At 43.5% G+C, this 19,404-nt stretch overlaps 1 protein-coding gene across 1 annotated transcript in view; it reads right to left on the reverse strand.

Annotated features, from left to right (window-relative positions):
• fras1 (Fraser extracellular matrix complex subunit 1) overlaps nucleotides 1–19,404 on the reverse strand; it is a 224,594-nt gene that overhangs the window by 123,931 nt on the left and 81,259 nt on the right. The window contains exons 9-14 of the mRNA XM_080738878.1: nucleotides 17,785–17,976; nucleotides 15,592–15,681; nucleotides 15,184–15,222; nucleotides 14,816–14,957; nucleotides 12,691–12,834; nucleotides 9,042–9,194 (exon numbers count right to left, since the gene is read on the reverse strand). Coding sequence (XP_080595004.1) covers nucleotides 9,042–9,194; nucleotides 12,691–12,834; nucleotides 14,816–14,957; nucleotides 15,184–15,222; nucleotides 15,592–15,681; nucleotides 17,785–17,976 — 760 coding nt within the window. The remainder of the gene's footprint in view (nucleotides 1–9,041; nucleotides 9,195–12,690; nucleotides 12,835–14,815; nucleotides 14,958–15,183; nucleotides 15,223–15,591; nucleotides 15,682–17,784; nucleotides 17,977–19,404) is intronic.

The following is a 19,404-nucleotide window of genomic DNA, read 5'->3' on the forward strand; positions in this document are numbered from 1 at the left end:
CAGAAGCAGCTGGGACACATGGAACCACTGCGTTCACACAGTCAGCTGCATTCAATGGTGGTAAAAGTGATATTCTTCTGGTTAAAACAAAATGATTTTTGTTAAAAGCTCTATATTTTGATCTCTCCAAGTCTGCATAAACTTTACAGGTATCTTTTATCAGCTTGTGTTCCAGTTGCATTTTGAATTGCTTGTTTTATTCTTTCGTCACTTCCAACCTCACTCATTTATTCTGTGTCTTGATTGGATGAAACTGATATCCTGACCTGAACATGTATTATCTGTTCACCTAAGAGCTGGGGATGCCCGTTACTGAACAAACACATCTGTAGCGATGATTAATATCAAGATATTAAACTATTTCACAGAATAAATATCACTGTAACAGAACCTTTAACACTGAGGACACACAAAAGGACCCGTTACAGTTACAGTATCTGTGGAGTTTTGGAGCTTGGGAATGGGAACGGGAGGGTGGACGGTTTGAGTCGAGCACAGACCGCCAATCCACTCGACCAACTCAGTGGCCTTGTGGTTAGAGTGTCCGCCCTGAGACTGGGAGGTCGGGGGTCTGATTCCCCGGCCAGGTCATACCAAAGACTGTAAAAAATGGGACACAATGCCTCACTGCTTGGCACTCAGCATCAAGGGTTGGATTGGGGGGGCTGATCACCATTACTGATTCCCGAGCGCAGCACGGCTGCAGCTCACCGCTCCAAGAGATGGGTCAAAGGCGGAGAACAAATTTCAAATCACAGCAATGTGTCTGACTAATAAATAAATTATAAATTATCCACTGGCGGCTGGAGAGGTGCCAGTTCACCTCCCAGGCATTGCCTCAGGATGACACGAACCCCTTTAACGAGTTAAAACCGGGAACGAATCCGTGTCACATTAGATTGTAAGCACTTTAACCATTATTTTATACTTTAGCGATTGAGAAAATAGCAGATCTACAAGCTCATAGCGCGGCACTCTGTGCCGCGCTATGAGCTTGTAGATCGGCTATTTTTGATTTTTTTTTTTTTTTTTTTTGACAATTTGTGCAAATCTTTTAATATATTGACCCGATTCAATAAATGTCTTCTAAATCCCTCTAAGTTTTGAAAAACCTATGTTTCTATATCAGCGGTTCTCAAACTTTTTCAAGTAGGCTAGAATTATATGTATTTGGCCACGGACCCCCATCTGACCCCCAACCATGCAGGGACCCCCAGAAGCAAAGATTTGAGTTACACATGTTTGCTTTAAAAAATATATATACAAAGTTTTGCATCCAAGTGCCGTGCTGTGAGCTTGTAGATCTGCTATTTTTTGAATAGTTAAAGCATAAAATAAAGGTTAAAGTGGTTAAAATCTAGAGTGACACTCTAGCATTCCAGGTCTTAAAGGGTTAACTGCTCCCGGGCACCGCATGGTAGCCCGTTACGCCACCATCTATACATTTTGTATGTGTGAGTGCATGCGTGCGGCCGTGCACGCGCGTGCGTGTGTGCGTAAGAACTGAGTGAGAAAAAAAAACAGCATTTCCCCATGGTGAAAATTGAACAAAATAAAGGTAATCTTCTATGCTGTATGTTCTTCCTCCCATGCAGAGCCTGAAGCAAAGTGACCCACAGAGTCACATCAGGCGAGACCAGACAGGCCTGTCTGACACTGAACTTCCATTTGGTTTCACTTCATTATTCAGTCTGAAAGTGATATCAGAGCAGAGCTTTCTGAACACTTCCCTCCCGGCGACCATTAGACTGTTGAGCAAGGCCTGGACGCCGCCTGTCACAGAGGCTGGCCTGGCTGCTGGCACACTGGATTACGTTTCTTCTACTTTCCTCATGAGGACAGTGGTGGAAAAAAGTCTTAAATAAAAGTATCCATACTGCAATATAGAAAATGTGCTTGAATACAGCGCTTTTACTTGAGTAAAAGAGTATACTTGAGAAGAGAGCAGGTACGTGCACACAGACATCAAAGGGGGCTTGAGCTCCTGCCCTTTTATCCGTCTGTAAGAAGTGCCCTCTCCAGACAAAGAATGCTGTTTTTACTGTTTACTATTACGAAAGAAATGCAAAAGCTGCCTTTCCTTTCCATGCCATACCTGAAGGCAGCATTCAAGAGAATTGTCCAAACTCTCCTGAACTTGAATGCAGCATCTTATGTTGAAAGAATTTCAAGTATATTGACTTGATTATGCTCAGTTTAGTGTGGTAACAAGTACTGAAAAGGAGGTCTGCTATTTTCAATATTTTCACCAAAAGGCCCTTTTATACATTTCGGCCCCTGCCTCTCTAACATTCTCTGCACGTCCCTGGAACAGAGTATTTCTAAATGGTGGCATTGCCACTTTTACTTGAATAAAAATCGGTGACATTCCACCGTTGCTTTTGTGATTGCCTCTGCTTTATGTGTTCTCTCTGTGGGCCTCTCTCTGTCATTCTCATTCAGCCCGTCTTTCTCTCTCCTGAGAGACTCCTGCACACATCAGTCCATCACTCTGAAAACCAGCTAATAAAAAATGGGACAATGCTCTTCCTATAAAATAAAATAATAAAAAAAGATGTTACAGCTCACTCTGGGAAGTGTACGCCTGGTACCGCCCAGCCCTCACACAGGCAATTATTATTTCTTGTGTAGAGCAGCAGTTATCAGGGAGTATAATCCTGCTAAGGCCGCTGGCGAGAGCCATCTCCTCTGAGTCTGACGCCCCGCTTTGCATAAACAGTGAGCTTTTACACACAGGAATGTGATGATTACTGTTTCACCTCCATGGATCTCTGCCCTGCCACCACCCGGGTGGCAGGATATTTCACAGGTAGAACATCCTCCAAAGATTCTCCAAATGATCACACAAAACCCCACCCCAATCAAAAACATATTTTCTAAATGAGCCAAAATCTGAGATCTTGGTGATCTTTGTCGTAAAACCGAAGTAAATAGGGCCTGAGTGGTTAAGCTAAGCATGGAGAAAGCAGCAAATATCGCACGCACGCACACACACACACACAAACACACTTTCACGCATGCGTAAGAAAACATGGCGCAGAAACCCGACATTGGAATGGAACTCTGTTTTTGCTGCCGTTACCTGGCTATTCATTATGCAGACTGATTGTTTCGGCACAATTGTGAGTGTTAATTTCACCATGGCACAATGCAGACTACTGACTATCTTTTCATGCATCCACGCAGAGACACTCACACTGCTTGCATGAGTATAGTCGTCACCACAAGGTATAGTAATACAAAACCAAGGAAGTCCTGAGTGAGGACAGTAAATGACTTTGTTTTTACCTTGGTTTTATGTCTTGGATGTAAAAACGTTTGGGAGGTCTAATGGATTTAAGAACTTGAACACACACTCTAAAACACTCACGCTCGCTCGTGCACGCGCACACACACAGACACACACACAAGCCTACAGTACAGCGGTGCCAGAGAACAGCAGAAACGCTGGGAGGTTTGAAAGCAGGCAGAGTGCCTGGGTGGTCCTGGCTGTTGCGCTGCCAAAAAGCCATCTCCAAACATCCACAATGATGAATCTGCTGTGCAACTCAACACCACCACTGTCTCTCTCATTATCACTAGGGCCATGATGTCAGATCCACTGATCATTATCACTAGGGCCATCATGTCAGATCCACTGATCATTATCACTAGAGCCGGGGCCATGTCAGATCACTGATGTGATAACCCCTGTTTTTGACCCGTGCATTGTCAAAAACACAAAGTGCACGCGTTGAGGTTTCTATTCGAAAACGTTGAACTTTGTTCTATTTAACCACTTAAGGCCCTAGTTACATTTCACAGCCAAGCGACACGTTCTGTTATTTTCTTTCAACATTTTCTTCTAAAATCTTAGAAAATTGTTGCCTATTGACAGTGGTTCAAATTGGGACACATTGGCAGCATAACTGACCAAAACTGATGCTGTCAATGTCTGAAGTCAAATAATATATGTATCTAGCTCTAACACGCTGAGCTATGACTGGCACGGTGTGTGACACTGGCTGTAATGAAGACTACCTCAGCTTTAATTATTTCATAATAAATAAATAAATAAATAAATAACATTATTTAGTAGGAAAGCCGAGAGGACACAGTATAGGAGAGTCAGACAGTAGGAAAGCTGAGAGGGAAACCGCGTAAGAGACAGTGTAGGAGAGAAAGACAGTAGGAAAGTTGAGAGGCAGACAGCATAGTAGAGACAGACAATAGGATAGCTGAGAGGGAGACAGTGTAGTACAGGCAGACAGTAGAAAAGGTGAGATGGGGGACAGCGTAGGAGAGACAGACAGTAGGAAAGGTGAGAGGGGGGACAGCTGCGTAAGAGAGAAAGACCGAAGCAAAGGTGAGAGGGGGGACAGCGTAGGGGAGACAGACAGTAGGAAAGGTGAGAGGGGGGGCAGCGTAGGAGAGACAGACAGTAGGAAAGGTGAGAGGGGGGACAGCGTAGGAGAGAAAGTCCGAAGGCAAAGGTGAGAGGGGGGACAGCGTAGGGGAGACAGACAGTAGGAAAGCTGAGAGCCAGAGAGCGTAGGGGGTCTGGGGTTAGACAGAGGTGATGTTAAGTATTAGTTACAGTAAGTAGAGAGAGTGGAAGCAGCTGAATCATGTTTATGTTGTCAATGTGTTTGTGGTCGTGTTTGGACTGAGAGTGCTGTAATAAATACTCCATACATTATTCAACGTAAGAACTGTCTGCATCGTCCATCACTCTCGCACTCAAACAAACTGTTACTAAAGCCTAATTCGGCCCAAGATTCTTGATAAGATGAAACCACTTCCAAACCATTTTATACTTTGTCATAATGTTCCTGTCCGCCACCGCTTAGTCTAGGGGTTTGAATCTTCCACAGTGCCTTCGGCTTGGCCGAGCGTCTATTTCAGGGGTGGGCAACTTTGATGATGGCGAGGGCCACTATATTTCCACCTTCACTCCAGAGGGCCACAATGCATAATTGCTACGTCCTACTTTGTCATTCTAGTATATCATACAAAAGAAGCAAAAATAGCAGATCTACAAGCTCAAAACGCATCGCGCTGCGATGCGTTTTGAGCTTGTAGATCGGCTATTTTTTGCTTCTTTTGAATTGGATTCCTGAATAATTGTTGTTATTTTTTAATTGGAATCCTGAAATGTAACATTTTGATTTAATTTCAAACGCATTTAGTTATATACTCATGTTAACTTTATGAACCTAAATACAAATATATTGGACATAAAATAATACTACTATACTGTCATTAAGCTACTCATATAGACTGACGGAATAAAAGCAGGTCATGTTTGGAATAGTAACAGCTGAAATAAATAATATATCAGTATTCCGGTATTAACCAGCGGGCCGCATTAAGTGAAGGTGGGGGCCACATGTGGCCCCTGGGCCGCGAGTTGCCCATGTATGGTCTATTTGAACATGCTGTAGATGGTGTTACTGGCGCGGATGCCAATCTTTGTTGTTGTGTTAGTGACTAGTGCTCTCGTATGTCAAAGGATCACAATGGAAATATAGGCATTGTTTTGTTTCATCATTTTGACAGATATGTATAAATGTATTATGCAAGAGCATTAACAATACACATAAGTGTCTGGGGAATTTGGGAATCAGCATACGGTAACTCAATTGGGTGAAAATTGGGCGTTAAAGATAACTGGCTACTCTAAATTAACTCCCTTACTACCAATGACGAGATATGATGAGCTATTTTATAAATCCTTCTGTACCAATGAGTCTTGACAGATTTATTTTTTATTGCATTTAATCCAACATTATGCTGCATTATGCTTTGAGGGGTCAAACTAGAGTTTTTTCGTGATTCTGAATCCAATGCAAGCATTTGTTTTGCAAGAAAAACATTTCTTTGGCTAAAAATGGCCCCCATAAAACTATGGTTTAGTGATGAGTCATCACTTTTCACAGTTTTGTAGGGGTCGTTTTTCGGAAAGGAATGTTTCATGCTTTTATCGTAAAGTGCACGAGTTTTGCCCGAAACGCTCGGACTAGGCATTGCCAGATGACTTTTGCTGTGTGTCACTCCCTATCTCTCTCCCCATTTCCTGTCAGTCTACTGTCCTATCAATAAAAGCCCCAAAACTAATCTTAAAAAGAGTTAAAGGACTGACTTGGCGTCCTTCAAGCGCCTCAGTCCATCAGCATCACTCTTTAACTAATTTCTAAGTTAATGACTATCTGACTCCCTAACAAGACCTGCTCCTCTCCTGCTCTCCGCCCCCAGTCCTCCCCTCTCACACTAAACCTGCATTTTCCATCTAGTTTTACTTCGCTGTTCAGCCTGAAAGTGCTCCCATTGCAGCCGAGACCTTAGCGATTAGTTCATCAATCTCCAAGCCAATCACAAGCCAGGCCAGCCACAGAAATGATCAGGTCACCAAATTTTTCTATTTTAGCACACTGTGGGTTTTTGAGTAGCCCGACACTTCCATACACACTGGGAGCGTTTATTTCATGGCCTTTGTCATTCCTGCTCTGGAAACCTCTGTAATTGTTGTTTTGTGTGTTATTTTACGCTTTGGTTTTCATCTGTCATTGCCTTCATAGGACGCTGAAAGGCCCAATTTGGAATCCCAGTGCGGTTCGGTGCGCACTGGACGCACCAGACCACTAAATTGCACCATTTAATGGACATGACCAGCGATTGAGGGCCTGGAGACAGGCAACACCCTGTCACAGAGAGAGGAGGTGTGGAATTGGAGAGAGAGAGACTTGTCTGAATCCACCCTAATGGGACAGCGAAGCCCCCTGGATCTCTATCCAATTTGAGAGGAGACAGAGACTCCCTACAGCACGCCTGGAGAGGTTCAATTTAGGCCTCAAATGGTACCAAATGGACCCTATAGCGAAGTGGTTCCCGACCCAACAAGCGATATTAGACGTTTGCCCGGGACCCAAACTAGCAAAGAACACAGGTCTCCAAGCTCACTACTTCTTAAACATATTTTTTAATTCATGGAATTTCTTTCTTTTATTTATTAATTAAGTTACTTAAGAAACAGCTTTTTGGGGAATGTTTTTTGAAAATGTTTTGACAAAATGCTGGGAACTTAAATTAAAGGAGTAGTTCACCCCCAAAATGACATTTTTATCTATTGATTACTCATGCCATGGAGACTTGAGTTCAATAATATTTTTTTTGTATTTGTCACATTCCTAAGACAAAAAATGTATTATAGTAAATTTGCCCCCATTGATTCCGGATGGGGACCCGAATGTATTTGGGTCCCCATCCAGAATCAATGGGGGGGGGGTACATTTTTTTGTAATCAAATTTTTGTCATAGGAATGTGGCAAAAAAACAAAAAATATTATTGAACTCAAGTCTCCATGGCATGAGTAATCAATAGAAAAAAAGTCATTTTGGGGGTGAACTACTCCTTTAAGGGAACCATAAAAATATGTCCGCGACCCACAAATGGGTTCCGACCCAGTGTTTGGGAAACAGTGCTGTATAGTGGGATCTGTTAACACATGGAAGACAACATGGAACCATTATGTTGGTTCCATGTGTACACTCTCAGAGTTAAAGCCCCTGAGTTAACTCATACAGTGCCAAACGACTTTCAGATCAACATTCTTACTATGGACTTCCCTGCCAGACGACTTAAATCGACTTTGACTTAGAAAAAAAAAAAGAAAAAAAAAATGGATTAAAAAAAAATTTTTTTTTGATTATTATTTTTTTGACCCCATTAAATCTAGTAAACATAATTTCAATCGCGATTTTGCATGTTCCACCCCCATACAACCCCATCTTTCATACAGGGAAGCCATCTTTGTTTACATAACATGTAAACATAATGGCTATTATCTCAAGAATGCCTGAACGGATTTCCAATCTGTTTTTTTTGTTTGAAAGCTGTGAACAGCCTGCACAAACATGGTGCATGATCTGTGCATGGGCGTGCATGATCTGTGTACTATAAATTACATGGGAGTCTATGGAGATTTAATGTCAATATAGCCATTAGAAGGCATATTTAATTTGGCAGTAACTGAGTTAAAAACACTGAGGGGGTTAACAGTGTGCAGGTCCATTAAGGTGTGAAATGAAGTCGGAGTAGCGGCCCAGCTGTAATTATAGTCCACTCATCTCAAGACTCATTGGCTCATTGATCTTTCTCTCTCTCTGTGTCTCTATTTCCCTGTATCCCCTCACCTCTCCTATAGCCACCATCCCCCTCTCTGTCTCTCACTATATTTTACTCCATCATGAATTGAGTTAGTAAAGTTACTAACTCCCCCCTGCTCATCATTGAGAAGCCAAAACAACCATTAGTGTTTTCGACAGAGATGCCATACGCTTGGCTAACCTAGGCCACCGGAGGTATTAGCATGTTTGCTCACCCAACTACTGTTTTGTCTTATTTATCGTGTGTGGTTCCCGCGATGGCAGTGTGCGTGCGTGTGTTTGTGTGTCTGTGTGTGTGGTACTCACTGTAGCAGTGTGTGTGTGCTGGTGTTGATAGTGTGTGTGTGGTACTCGGCACGTGCACACATATACATCAAAGGGGGTTTGAGCCCCTTCCCTTTTTACCCCGTCTGTAAAATGTGCCCTCTCCAGACCATGAATTGGAGGTCTGCTATTTTCAATATTTTCACCAAAAGGCCCTTTTAGAAATGTCAGCCCCTGCCTCTTTAACATTCTCTGCACGTCCCTGATGGTACTCACGGTAGCAGTGTGTGTGTGGGTGTTGGTAGTGTGTGTGTGTACAGTACTCACAGTAGCAGTGTGTGTGCTGGTGTTGGTACAGTGTGTGTGTGTGTGTGTGTGTGTGTGTGTGTGTGTACAGTACTCACGGTAGCAGTGTGTGTGCTGGTGTTGGTACAGTACTGTATGTGTGTGTGTGTACAGTACTCACGGTAGCAGTATGTGTGCAGGTGTTGGTACAGTATGTGTGTGTGTGTACAGTACTCACGGTAGCAGTGTGTGTGCTGGTGTTGGTACAGTATGTGTGTGTGTGTACAGTACTCACGGTAGCAGTGTGTGTGCTGGTGTTGGTACAGTATGTGTGTGTGTGTACTCACGGTAGCAGTGTGTGTGCTGGTGCAGGTAGCTTCCAGGAGGACATGAGTCCAGACACTCGGCACCGTCGGGGCTCAGCAGAGGCAGGAGCCCCGCCCCCCCACAGGCCTGACAGTCCCACTGACTGCTGCACTGCACACAGGACGGCCTGCACGCTGTGGACACACACACACACACGCACACGCACACGCACGCACACACACACACACACACACACACACACACACACACACACACACACACACACACACACACACACACACACACACACACACACACACACACACACATTTCCTGAAAACGAATGGTTTTGGACATACCTGTACAAGGTTTCCACCCGACCACGACAATTACATTATGTTCTACATCAGTGTTTCTCAAACTTTCAAATTTCAAGGTCTCCCCTTAACTCTGACAGTGTACAAATGGAAAGGTTCCATTTGTACACTGTCAGAGTTACAGACTTGTATGGGTCAATTTAGACACCCCTAAAGGAACCCACAGGCTCCCTGGAATCCACTTTGAGAACCACTGTTCTACAATACGTGATTGAAAAATTGCCAGTAAAAATAAACAAATGAATAAGACAGCTTGTATATTAATTTTATGATTGTGTATTGGCCCCGTGCACAGAGGGTAATAACAGTGGCAGCTTGGGCGCCAGTGGTTTGCTTAAAAGGGCACTTGAGCAAGGCACACACACCAGGGATTTGAACCCATAACCTCCCTCTCTTTTCTATACCTGTTTGTAACAATCCGTCGTCGAAGCTCCGAAATGGAACTGGTTCCCAGTGGTGACAGCGTTAAATCCTCGCCACTAGGCCAGTGTGTGTGTGTGTGTGTGTGTGTGTGTGTGTGTGTGTGTGTGTGTGTGTGTGTGTGTGTGTGTGTGTGTGCGTGCGTGCGTGCGTGCGTGCGTGCGTGCGTGCGTGCGTGCGTGCGTGCGTGCGTGCGTGCGTGCGTGCGTGCGTGCGTGCGTGCGTGCGTGCGCGCGTGTGTGTGTGTGTTTGCGCGCGCCTCCACTCAGCTGCTGTATGACAGGTATGTGGCTCAGAGTGGGAGGAGTGGAAAATTCCATCCCATTGTCTCTCATCACAACTCAAAGCCAGCCATGGTTTCCAGAGCTCAGTGCACCTCTAAAATAGCTCCTTGTTGTTGAACATTCATACTGTACCCACCATGTCACTGTTACCCAAACAGTGGGTCACAGACCCCAATGTTAGGGTCTGTCAGGTGGGACACCAAATTTCGCTCTTCCCAAGACGCAAACCACCCATTTGGCCAGGGGTCGATAGTGTGCTTATGACCTTCGGGTAGTACTACGTGCCCAGTAGGTGTCCTACCTGACACTAGGGTCTTACCCCTTCCAAACCCCTTATCCCTAACGTTTTTTACTCACAACGTGTCAATGTAGATAGGCTATTTGAAGTATTTTAGAATGTTTTTTAAAATAGTGAAAAAAGAGGCAAAGACGTATAGGTATAAGGGGTAAGGTACCGACGAAAATAGGGCCATAACAGCTATATTTTAGTCCATGCCTTATCCCTTATCCCTAAACTTCTTGGTATTTTTTTTACTATTTTGAGTAATAGTACTTCAAATAGCCAATCCACATCGACACGTTGTGAGCTTGTACAGTAGATCAGCTATTCTAAATATTTAAAAAAAAATCAAAATAGTCAAAAATGACAAAGAAGTTTAGGGATATGGCACAGATGAAAATAGGGACCTTATGTCTCAAAGGAAGAATAGGGAGACTACCTCCACCCAGTGCAGATGTGCTAGTTATATTGTATTAACACACTATACTCTAATGTACTACCTGTATTGTATTAACATGTTCTACCATACATAGGGTTAATTAACACCCTGGGGTTTGAGGGTGAAGAAGACATCATTGTCATGGCTGTGCTTGTTTGATTAAAGGGGGTCACTGGTGGGGAGGTGGGAGGCGTTGTGAGGTGGGGTTTCCAGCAGCGACGCTGTGGGGGGGTCCTCGTTGATGAGGGGGCGGAGAAGACAGGCATCTGTCAGCAAGCAGGGGGTCCCACCGACCCCACCCATCATCATCATCATCATCATCATCATCATCATCTCGCTGCAACTAAGGACTGCGTCAAATGCTTTGATGTTTGAATTCCAATTGACTGTCGGTGGGTCGGTCAGTCAGAAATGACTATACTTTTGCCCAATTTTATATAGGCTATTTGAACATAGACGATCTATAAGTTATGCGACGCGTTGTGAGCTTGTAGATCTGCTATTTTCAAATATTTTGTACTTTTACTTTTGGTACTTTAAGTATATTTTGATGCCAATACTTTCACTCAAGTAGTCTACATTTTTCCCATTCCGCCAATGCATTTCAATGAGAATGGAGCGGTTTCATGCCAGCAGAGGATTTCTTTAAAAAAAAAAAAAAAAAAAAAACGCTCCATTCTCATTGAAATGCATTGGCGGAATGGGGAATCCACTCTCATAGGTACTTTGGTGTGGGTGCAGCCTAAGGGTGCCCACACACCAAAATACCTATGAGAGCGGAATCCGCGTTCCGCCAATGCATTTCAATGATAAGGGAGTGTTTTTTGCAGAAATCCTCTGCTGGCATGAAACCGCTTCACTCTCATTGAAATGCATTGGCAGAACGCGGAATCCACTCTCATAGGTATTTTGGTCTGAGGGCACCCTAACAGGGTATTTCTGCATTGCAGAACTGATACTTTTACTAAGACATGTTCGTACTTTTTCCACCTCTGTGAACCCGCTGTGAATTCCAGTCAGCTCTGTGTGATCACATGACTTCACACGCAGTGAAGAGAATGCAGTGGGAACATCCTGACATGTAAACTGCACATGTGGCGGCTAACGATATGTTAATGAGAGTGCTAATTAGCATGAGATAAAGTGGTTGGCCTTGTGATGAGAACACGAATGCAATCACAAGAGCACGCATGCACGCACACGTGCACACACACACACACACGCATTGTTTTAGTTTCCCTGCATAATGTGAATCAATGAGTTTATTCTCACCAGTCACGTCAAGAGTTACAATAAATATGAACATACTAAATGAATATCATACCAATACAGACTAAATGATTACACAGCTGTGCCTTTTCAAAACTTCACATGTCCTGCCATTGGCAAGACAGTAGACACTAGAAAGTAGATGATATGAGATATACAAGCTGAGATATACAAGCTCAAAGCACGGCACTGAGTGCCGCGCTTTGAGCTTGTAGATCTGCTATTTTTGATAAATATATATATATTTTTTTAATTCGGGCAAGTCTTTGAATATTTTGATCCAAGTTTAATGTCTTCTAAATCCTTCTTCTAAATCAGTGGTTCTCAAACGTTTTCATGTCAAGGACCCCCAAAATGACATGTATTTGGTGGCGGACCCCCATCTCAAAATATGTTGTTCCAAGGACCACCCAGAAGCAGAGATTTGAGTTACAATAGTTTGCTATGAAAAATATACAGGTATAGGCTATTCAAAGATTTGCAAAACTACAACAAACTACGTACAACATGACGTAAAAAGTTATTTACACTCCCGACTGGATCAGAAACCCCAAAATGGTATTGATCGCAGGCTAGAGCAGCATGGAGTAGCATAGCAGACAGACGGACAGACAGACAGACCTGCACAGGTGTGTCCATCTTGGTAGTATCCAGGTGGACAGACAGACAGACAGCGTCCGTTGTGTAGGACAGCCTTGGCGTCCCTGCAGCTGACACAGTGGTCTGGACTCTCAGAACACCTCAGACAGTCCACGTGACACTGGACTGGAAGACACACGCACGCAACACACACACACACGCACGCACACACACACACACACACAATGTAAAAAAATATATAATTGGGTTTGCCACAGAAACATTCAACTTCATGAAATGGATAGCTCGGCACCTTGATTGAGAACCAGTGTCGATTTTGACGACAAATTTTGATTTAGTCTTCAGTCTTTTGAATAAAATTCCATTTCGTTTTAGTCATCTTTTAGTTATCTGAAATGTTTCAGTGTTAGTCTAGTTTTAGTTGACTAAATATCAAACAATTTTAGTGGACTAAACGTACAGTTAATTTAGTCGCCTACATTTTGGGCCTAGACGGCGTCGTTAACAAGCTCACAGCGTGCCAAGCTGGGATGCGCTGTGAGCTTGTACAGGGCAACACTTGAGTGCAACCAAACATAAAAGGACTTGTGTTTTAGTTCTACTTGATCTCTTCTTCACTAGTCCCTCCCTACCATTTTAGTCTAGTTTTTATTTGTTGACAACATTTTCAATCAGTGAAAAAAGGTAGTCGACGATCATTTTTCGTCATCGTTTTTTAGTCGACGGAATCAACAAGGCAGAGTTAAGTGGACCGTTCCATACCGGCCCACTTTCACCCCTGCTAGAGGGGCGGGGGGGGGGGGGGGGAGGAGCAGGGGGGACATGTGTGACAGCTACTGAATGGCTCGTCACAGTGCACTCAACCAGGGGCGTCACACCAAATTCTGGGCCCTGGGTACAAGGATTCACTGTGGGCCCCCCATGAATGTTAACTATTGAAAAATAGCAGATATACAAGCTCACAGCGCAGCACCGAGCGCCGCGCTGTGAGCTTGTAGATCTGCTATTTTTGAAAAATCGTGAAAATGTGTGCAAGAAACCTATGTCAAGGACCCCCAAGATGATATGTATTTGGCCACGGATCCCGACCTCAAAATATTTAGTTCCAGGGACCACCCAGAAGCAAAATTTGAGTTAGAAATGTTCGCTTAAAAAATACATATATTCAAAGATTTTCACACGTTTTCACAACTTTTCAAAAATAGCAGATCTACAAGCTCGCAGCGCGGCACTCGGTGCCGCGCTGTGAGCTTGTATATCTGCTATTTTTCAATAGATAAACTTATTAGGGCCCCTCCACCTTGGGCCCCAGTAACTCAGTCCCACTTTCCTACCTCCTTGTGACGCCCCTGCACTCAACGCTCGAGTCCCCCCGGCGTCCGGGGGACAATGACATTTCAATCACTGAGCCCATTTCCTGCTCCATCAACCCGCCTCTTCACCACGAGGAACAACATTAAAAACTGCACTCATGATTAACCAAGGCCTTACCGGATTATGATTATTTTTGTGTTTTAATCACCGGAACGTGCCACGTTGTGTAGACAAATGGCCAGGCGGGTTTCTGACCTGTCCACAGCACTCCTCTGAGACACACAGTGAGACAGAGTAGAGTTGATGCATGGTCATTCTTGACCTGGTGTCCTATAATGTGTACAGCTTCGATGTGCAGATTATTGTATTATTTTTGGTTATGTTACTGTTGGATTGACAATGGTTTACCTACGTTTTTAGATTATTATTTCTATGCATTTCATGTATTACCTCGTGCTGTCCTTGCTTAATATAAATCACTCTGGATTAATTTATGCCTAAATTGTAAATTGACAGAAAATGACCATTAGTGGGGACAGATTATGAAAAAATTAGCTTTCACCCACAAGCTGCCTGGATGTGGCCTGAACAGCCACACAAGAGGAACATCGACCCGTGGGGCTGATAGACAGCCGGCGTCAGTTTGTGATTGGAATTATTGATGGAAGAGTCAGGGAGAGAAGCGGATGTGAGACAGAGATTGGGGTTTTAACACTAAGAAGGCGCCTGAAATCCAATTAGCCACATGAACCCCAGCATCCCTGGTCTAGGCTTGGTTTTCTTTTTTTGGGACCACAAACATTGAGCAGAGAAGAGAGGCTGTTCAACGTACCTTGGCGACACTCGGGGCAGCACTGGCCGTCCTGTGGCACTGCCAGCGTGCCCACGGGGCACGTAGGACAGGAGCGCTGGTAACACGTCACCTGGCCGCCGTGGCACTCACACTGCCTGCACGCACCCTCACTCCACCGTGCCTGGGGCACAGACAGCAGGGAGAGACAAGTTACAATTTAGGCATTTAGCAGACATTTTGAGCTTGTAGATCTGCTATTTTTGGTGAAGAGACTCGGTGTACTGTAGGCTGAAAACAAAGATGGCACCAAGTACAGTGTAACTCAAGCTAAATTTGATCAAATTATTCTGAGACACCCCTGGACGTCACCACAGCCACTTTGAGAAGCCCTGCACTCTGCCACTCACCGATTGTTGTCTCTGGACCAAACCACTGGACTTCAGACCCTACAGTACAGAGGAAAACAAATGACAGGCATCAGATTGGCAACTCTTTCAAACATTCAGTGTCTAATTTCACCATCTTTGCCTTTAACCAAAGTGCACAGAAGATTTCTCTGGGAAAACCAGGAAAGTCTATATATTGTAAATACTGTACACTGTCAAATGTTATGACTTGCTTTTCTTAAAACTCACTTTTTTGGAGGCACAGGTTTTTGCAGTACAACTAGGAAATACACTGTGGGTTGATGGCCCAGATACACTTGTCACACACACCGCACACATGCACGCATGCACGCACGCACGCACACACACACACTGACTTTCCTCAAAAAGTCCCCCCCACCCCAGCAAATCCAACCCATGCAGGTGTACCTCAGGATTGTGTTCTTGGCCCACACAGGATGTTGTCACAGACACACACTCTGAACAGCACTTCCCTGGCAAGTGAACCAGATCCTCTCCCTGTGAAAAACAAAAGAAAGGGAAGATTACATTTTATTTTTTATCCGTTATCTTTTTTTCCTCATACTTTGCACAACTCTATTTGTTGTTTGGAAAGAAATGCTCACAACAAGTCGCATCGGAACATGTTGTGAGTTAAATGCTCTTTTCATATATTGAACTTCACTTCACAAGTTTTTATCTAACAAAAAGATGTTTGTGTCCAAAATTGCCATCTGACGGTTCTGACCCAAAAATCTGCCATCTGTCGAGCACTAGTTTTCATTGTAATAAAAAAATAAATCATGCGTTAGTTAGACTGGTAAACACTTGAATTATTCAGTGCGTCAAACAGATCCATCAGATCATCAACAGCCGCGACACTCAGAAATGGAGGTCCAAACAGTGCAGTATGAACCTCTCGCTGCTCCCGCTCTTTAAAAACAGCTCCGTGTTTAATAAGGTCGAGGTTTTCCAGTTAATAGCTATGTCTAAAATGTCACATTCAATCTCCTTCAAATGGAGGGGGGGAAATAAGACTAGTCAGGGAGGGAGGGTGCTGCAGAGACCCAAAGTGGGACAGTTTTGGGGGTGATAAGAGTAACTGTGGAGATAGTGCCTAACATCCGTGACAAATCCTGACATTGTTTTGGTCCAAAACACCTCCCACGTCCACTGGCCTACATTTCCTAACTAGGCCAAAACCCCCCACAGAGCACTGGAGGAAAACTTATCAGAAGAAGTTTCTGTTCTGTAAAAGTACGGCTCAATTATTATTATTATTCTATATCAGGGTCAGTTAAAAGTTAAAGCAGAGGTCTTCAACAGGGGGTCCGGGGCCACTAGGGGGTCCTCAGAGTTATTACAGGGGGGGCGTCAAATCTTTGTGTGATAGGATAATTCTTTTAGATTAACAACTTGTACCTTCGTATCCCCATTCTGAGGAGAACTTTGGGCTAAAATATCAGATCTACGCGAGGCATTGAGGCGTTTGGCAAATAGGTTGGGTGTGGAGGTAAAAAAAAGAGCAAACCAAGTACCGAGTGATAGATCAAGTTTACAAAGTATCGACAATTTAAGTGATTAAATGTCTAAAAAAAAACACATTAACACGGATCAAACATCGACTGGTGAGAGTGCTGGCGCAACACTAACTTACACACAGAGAGAAGAGTCCGAAAAAAACGATTGCGCTTTAGAAGGAGACAGGGAGACCCCTGTTATGGAGCAAACACACTACAGCAATGAGAATATGAGAATATAGAACTATTTAACACTTTTTTAGCTGTCCATAATATTACCCGAAACACATAGCCCTAAATGTATACCAGAGACAGATTGGCATAGACACTATGGCACATTATGAGACACTCCTAATGTGCCATATTGTAATCTGCAATCTGCTGCACATTTTATAAACGATAGTATTATTGTATTCATTAAAACGGTCTCCAACAAAGTCTGAAGAAAACCTGGAGACTGCCAAGTCAGCCAGTCTGTGTACTGCATGGTCCAAGTTTATTCTGTGTTTGGGATGTCAATAATTGGGTCTAAACTGTCAGTGCTTCTATTGCACATTACAAGAACAAAATAAGAACATAAAGGGGGTAAAAACGTATTTCCAATTTGAATTAACTTTAATAAAATATTAGGCTTGCCACGGACACATTTGTCCTTGTAGGGACACAATGATGACTGTTTACTACACCAGTGTTTCTCAACCACTGTGCCTGGGGACCTTTGGTGTGCCCCTGAGAAGGGTCAAGTGTGCCCCTTGAAACTGCTTGAAAGCCAGTATTGTATTTATCATTTTAAAAAAGATTTAAACTCGCAGTGCAAGGCGTTGTGTGTTTGTAGATCTGCTGTTTTCACTACTGTTGTGTGACAGCCTTGTATGATGAAGCAGGGCTTTACTTTGCGAAGAAACGTACAAATTTGAAACTTGGAGATACATGGTTTCTCCCCGACAGCGATGATATTTACACCCCCGTATTATGTTGGTGTGCCCATGGATTTTTGGGACATGAAAAGTGTGCCCATGCAGAAAAAAGGTTGAGAAACACTGTACTACACCTTTACGTGAAAATAAAACAATAAGGAAAAGGAGGTGTCTGTGTGACTCACTGAAGGACATGTCACCCGGCTGCACTCGGCTCTCTGGCAGGTGACCTGTCCTCTCTCACAGGTGCAGAACTCACAGCCGGTCCCGTTCCACATGTCGCCGTGGTAACGCACCGCTCCCTCGTACAGACAGCTGCCCTTGGCTGCAGCGCATTCCTCACAGCACTGACCGGCCCGTCTCACTTTGGTCTCCCCCTGTTAGTATAGGTGAACCATTTAATACACATTCCTCACAGCACTGACCGGCCCGTCTCACTTTGGTCTCCCCCTGTTAGTATAGGTGAACCATTTCATAAGACAGAGGTACTAAAAAGGTCTTTAAAGTCCTTAAATTGTCACTTTAGAAATGTGCAGATATCCTGTATACACTTACTGTATGTTTGTCTGTTGAGTGAGAAAACAATGTTAAAGGTGATACACCATGAAATTTCACTTTTCCTATTTTAAAACCTTTTTTTGGGGTCCCACTAGCACCTTCTATCCTCACAAAGTCCCATTTCTGACCGTTGTGTCTTTCTCTGGTTTTGAGAAGGCGAAGGTTAAAAGTATCCCACAGGTTCTCAAAACAGGCTATCCAGATTTGCTGCCGATTGTGACGTCATCTGCAAAAAATCTTTTTTTTTTTCAAAAGGGTTTTTGGGGGGGTGGCGCAGTTCAGGCCAAAGGTGGTACTGCAGCTGAAATGCTCTGAGAGCCATTCAAAAATGAGAGAGGCTCTCTATTCAGGAGTGGTAATTTAGCCTCAAACCTTTTGAAAAACATTTTTGGGACATAAACAATATGACATAAATACTTTTGAAATGCATGGTGTATCACCTTTAACATTGAGCTAAACATCTGGGGACCCCCCCAAAATAATTTGCACAGGTTGAGAACCACTGATTGAAAACACACTCCTCACAGCACTGACTGGCCTGTCTCACTTTGATTATTGTTCAATCTGTAATAATGTCTCTGTAATAATGTCTGTCTTTGACTACGGTGATGTGCTGTACATGCATGCTGAAGCCTCTTGATGCTGTCTACCACAGTGCCTTGCGGTTTATCACTGCTGGTGATGTTTATCTTACCCATCATTGCATGTTATATGGAAAAGTGGGTTGGTCATCTCTCGCAGTTCGTAGAGAGCAACATTGTATCTTATTTATTTATAAAGCTTTGTGTGGTAAGCTTCCTTTGTACCTATCCTCGCTTGTAGATCCAAAAGTCACTGGACATTCAACTCGTTCACAGGCACACATTAGATATACCTGTCCACGTATGTGAGCAACAGTGAGCAAGGAAAGACTGCCTTCATGTATTATGCTCAAAAATAGAACAAAAATAGAAAAATACGCACATCTCTTAAATAAGGTGCTGGGTTTACAGTTGCAAAGAAGTGTGAATCAGCTGATTCTGATTGTGAAATATTTGAGTTACAAATGTTCACTTTTAAAAAGATACATTCAAAGAGATTTTTCAAAAATATCAGATCTACAAGCTCGCAGCACGGCACCCTGTGAGCTTGTATATCTGCTATTTTTCAATAGCGAAAGTATAAAATAATTCCAGGCCTAAATGGGTTAAACTCACAACGTTGTTGAGTTGTGAACTTGTAGATCAGCTATTCTTGGCTAATGTTCT

This window comes from Nannobrachium achirus (assembly GCF_963921795.1).
Source record: "Nannobrachium achirus genome assembly, chromosome: 12".
NCBI classification, from domain to species: domain Eukaryota; kingdom Metazoa; phylum Chordata; class Actinopteri; order Myctophiformes; family Myctophidae; genus Nannobrachium; species Nannobrachium achirus.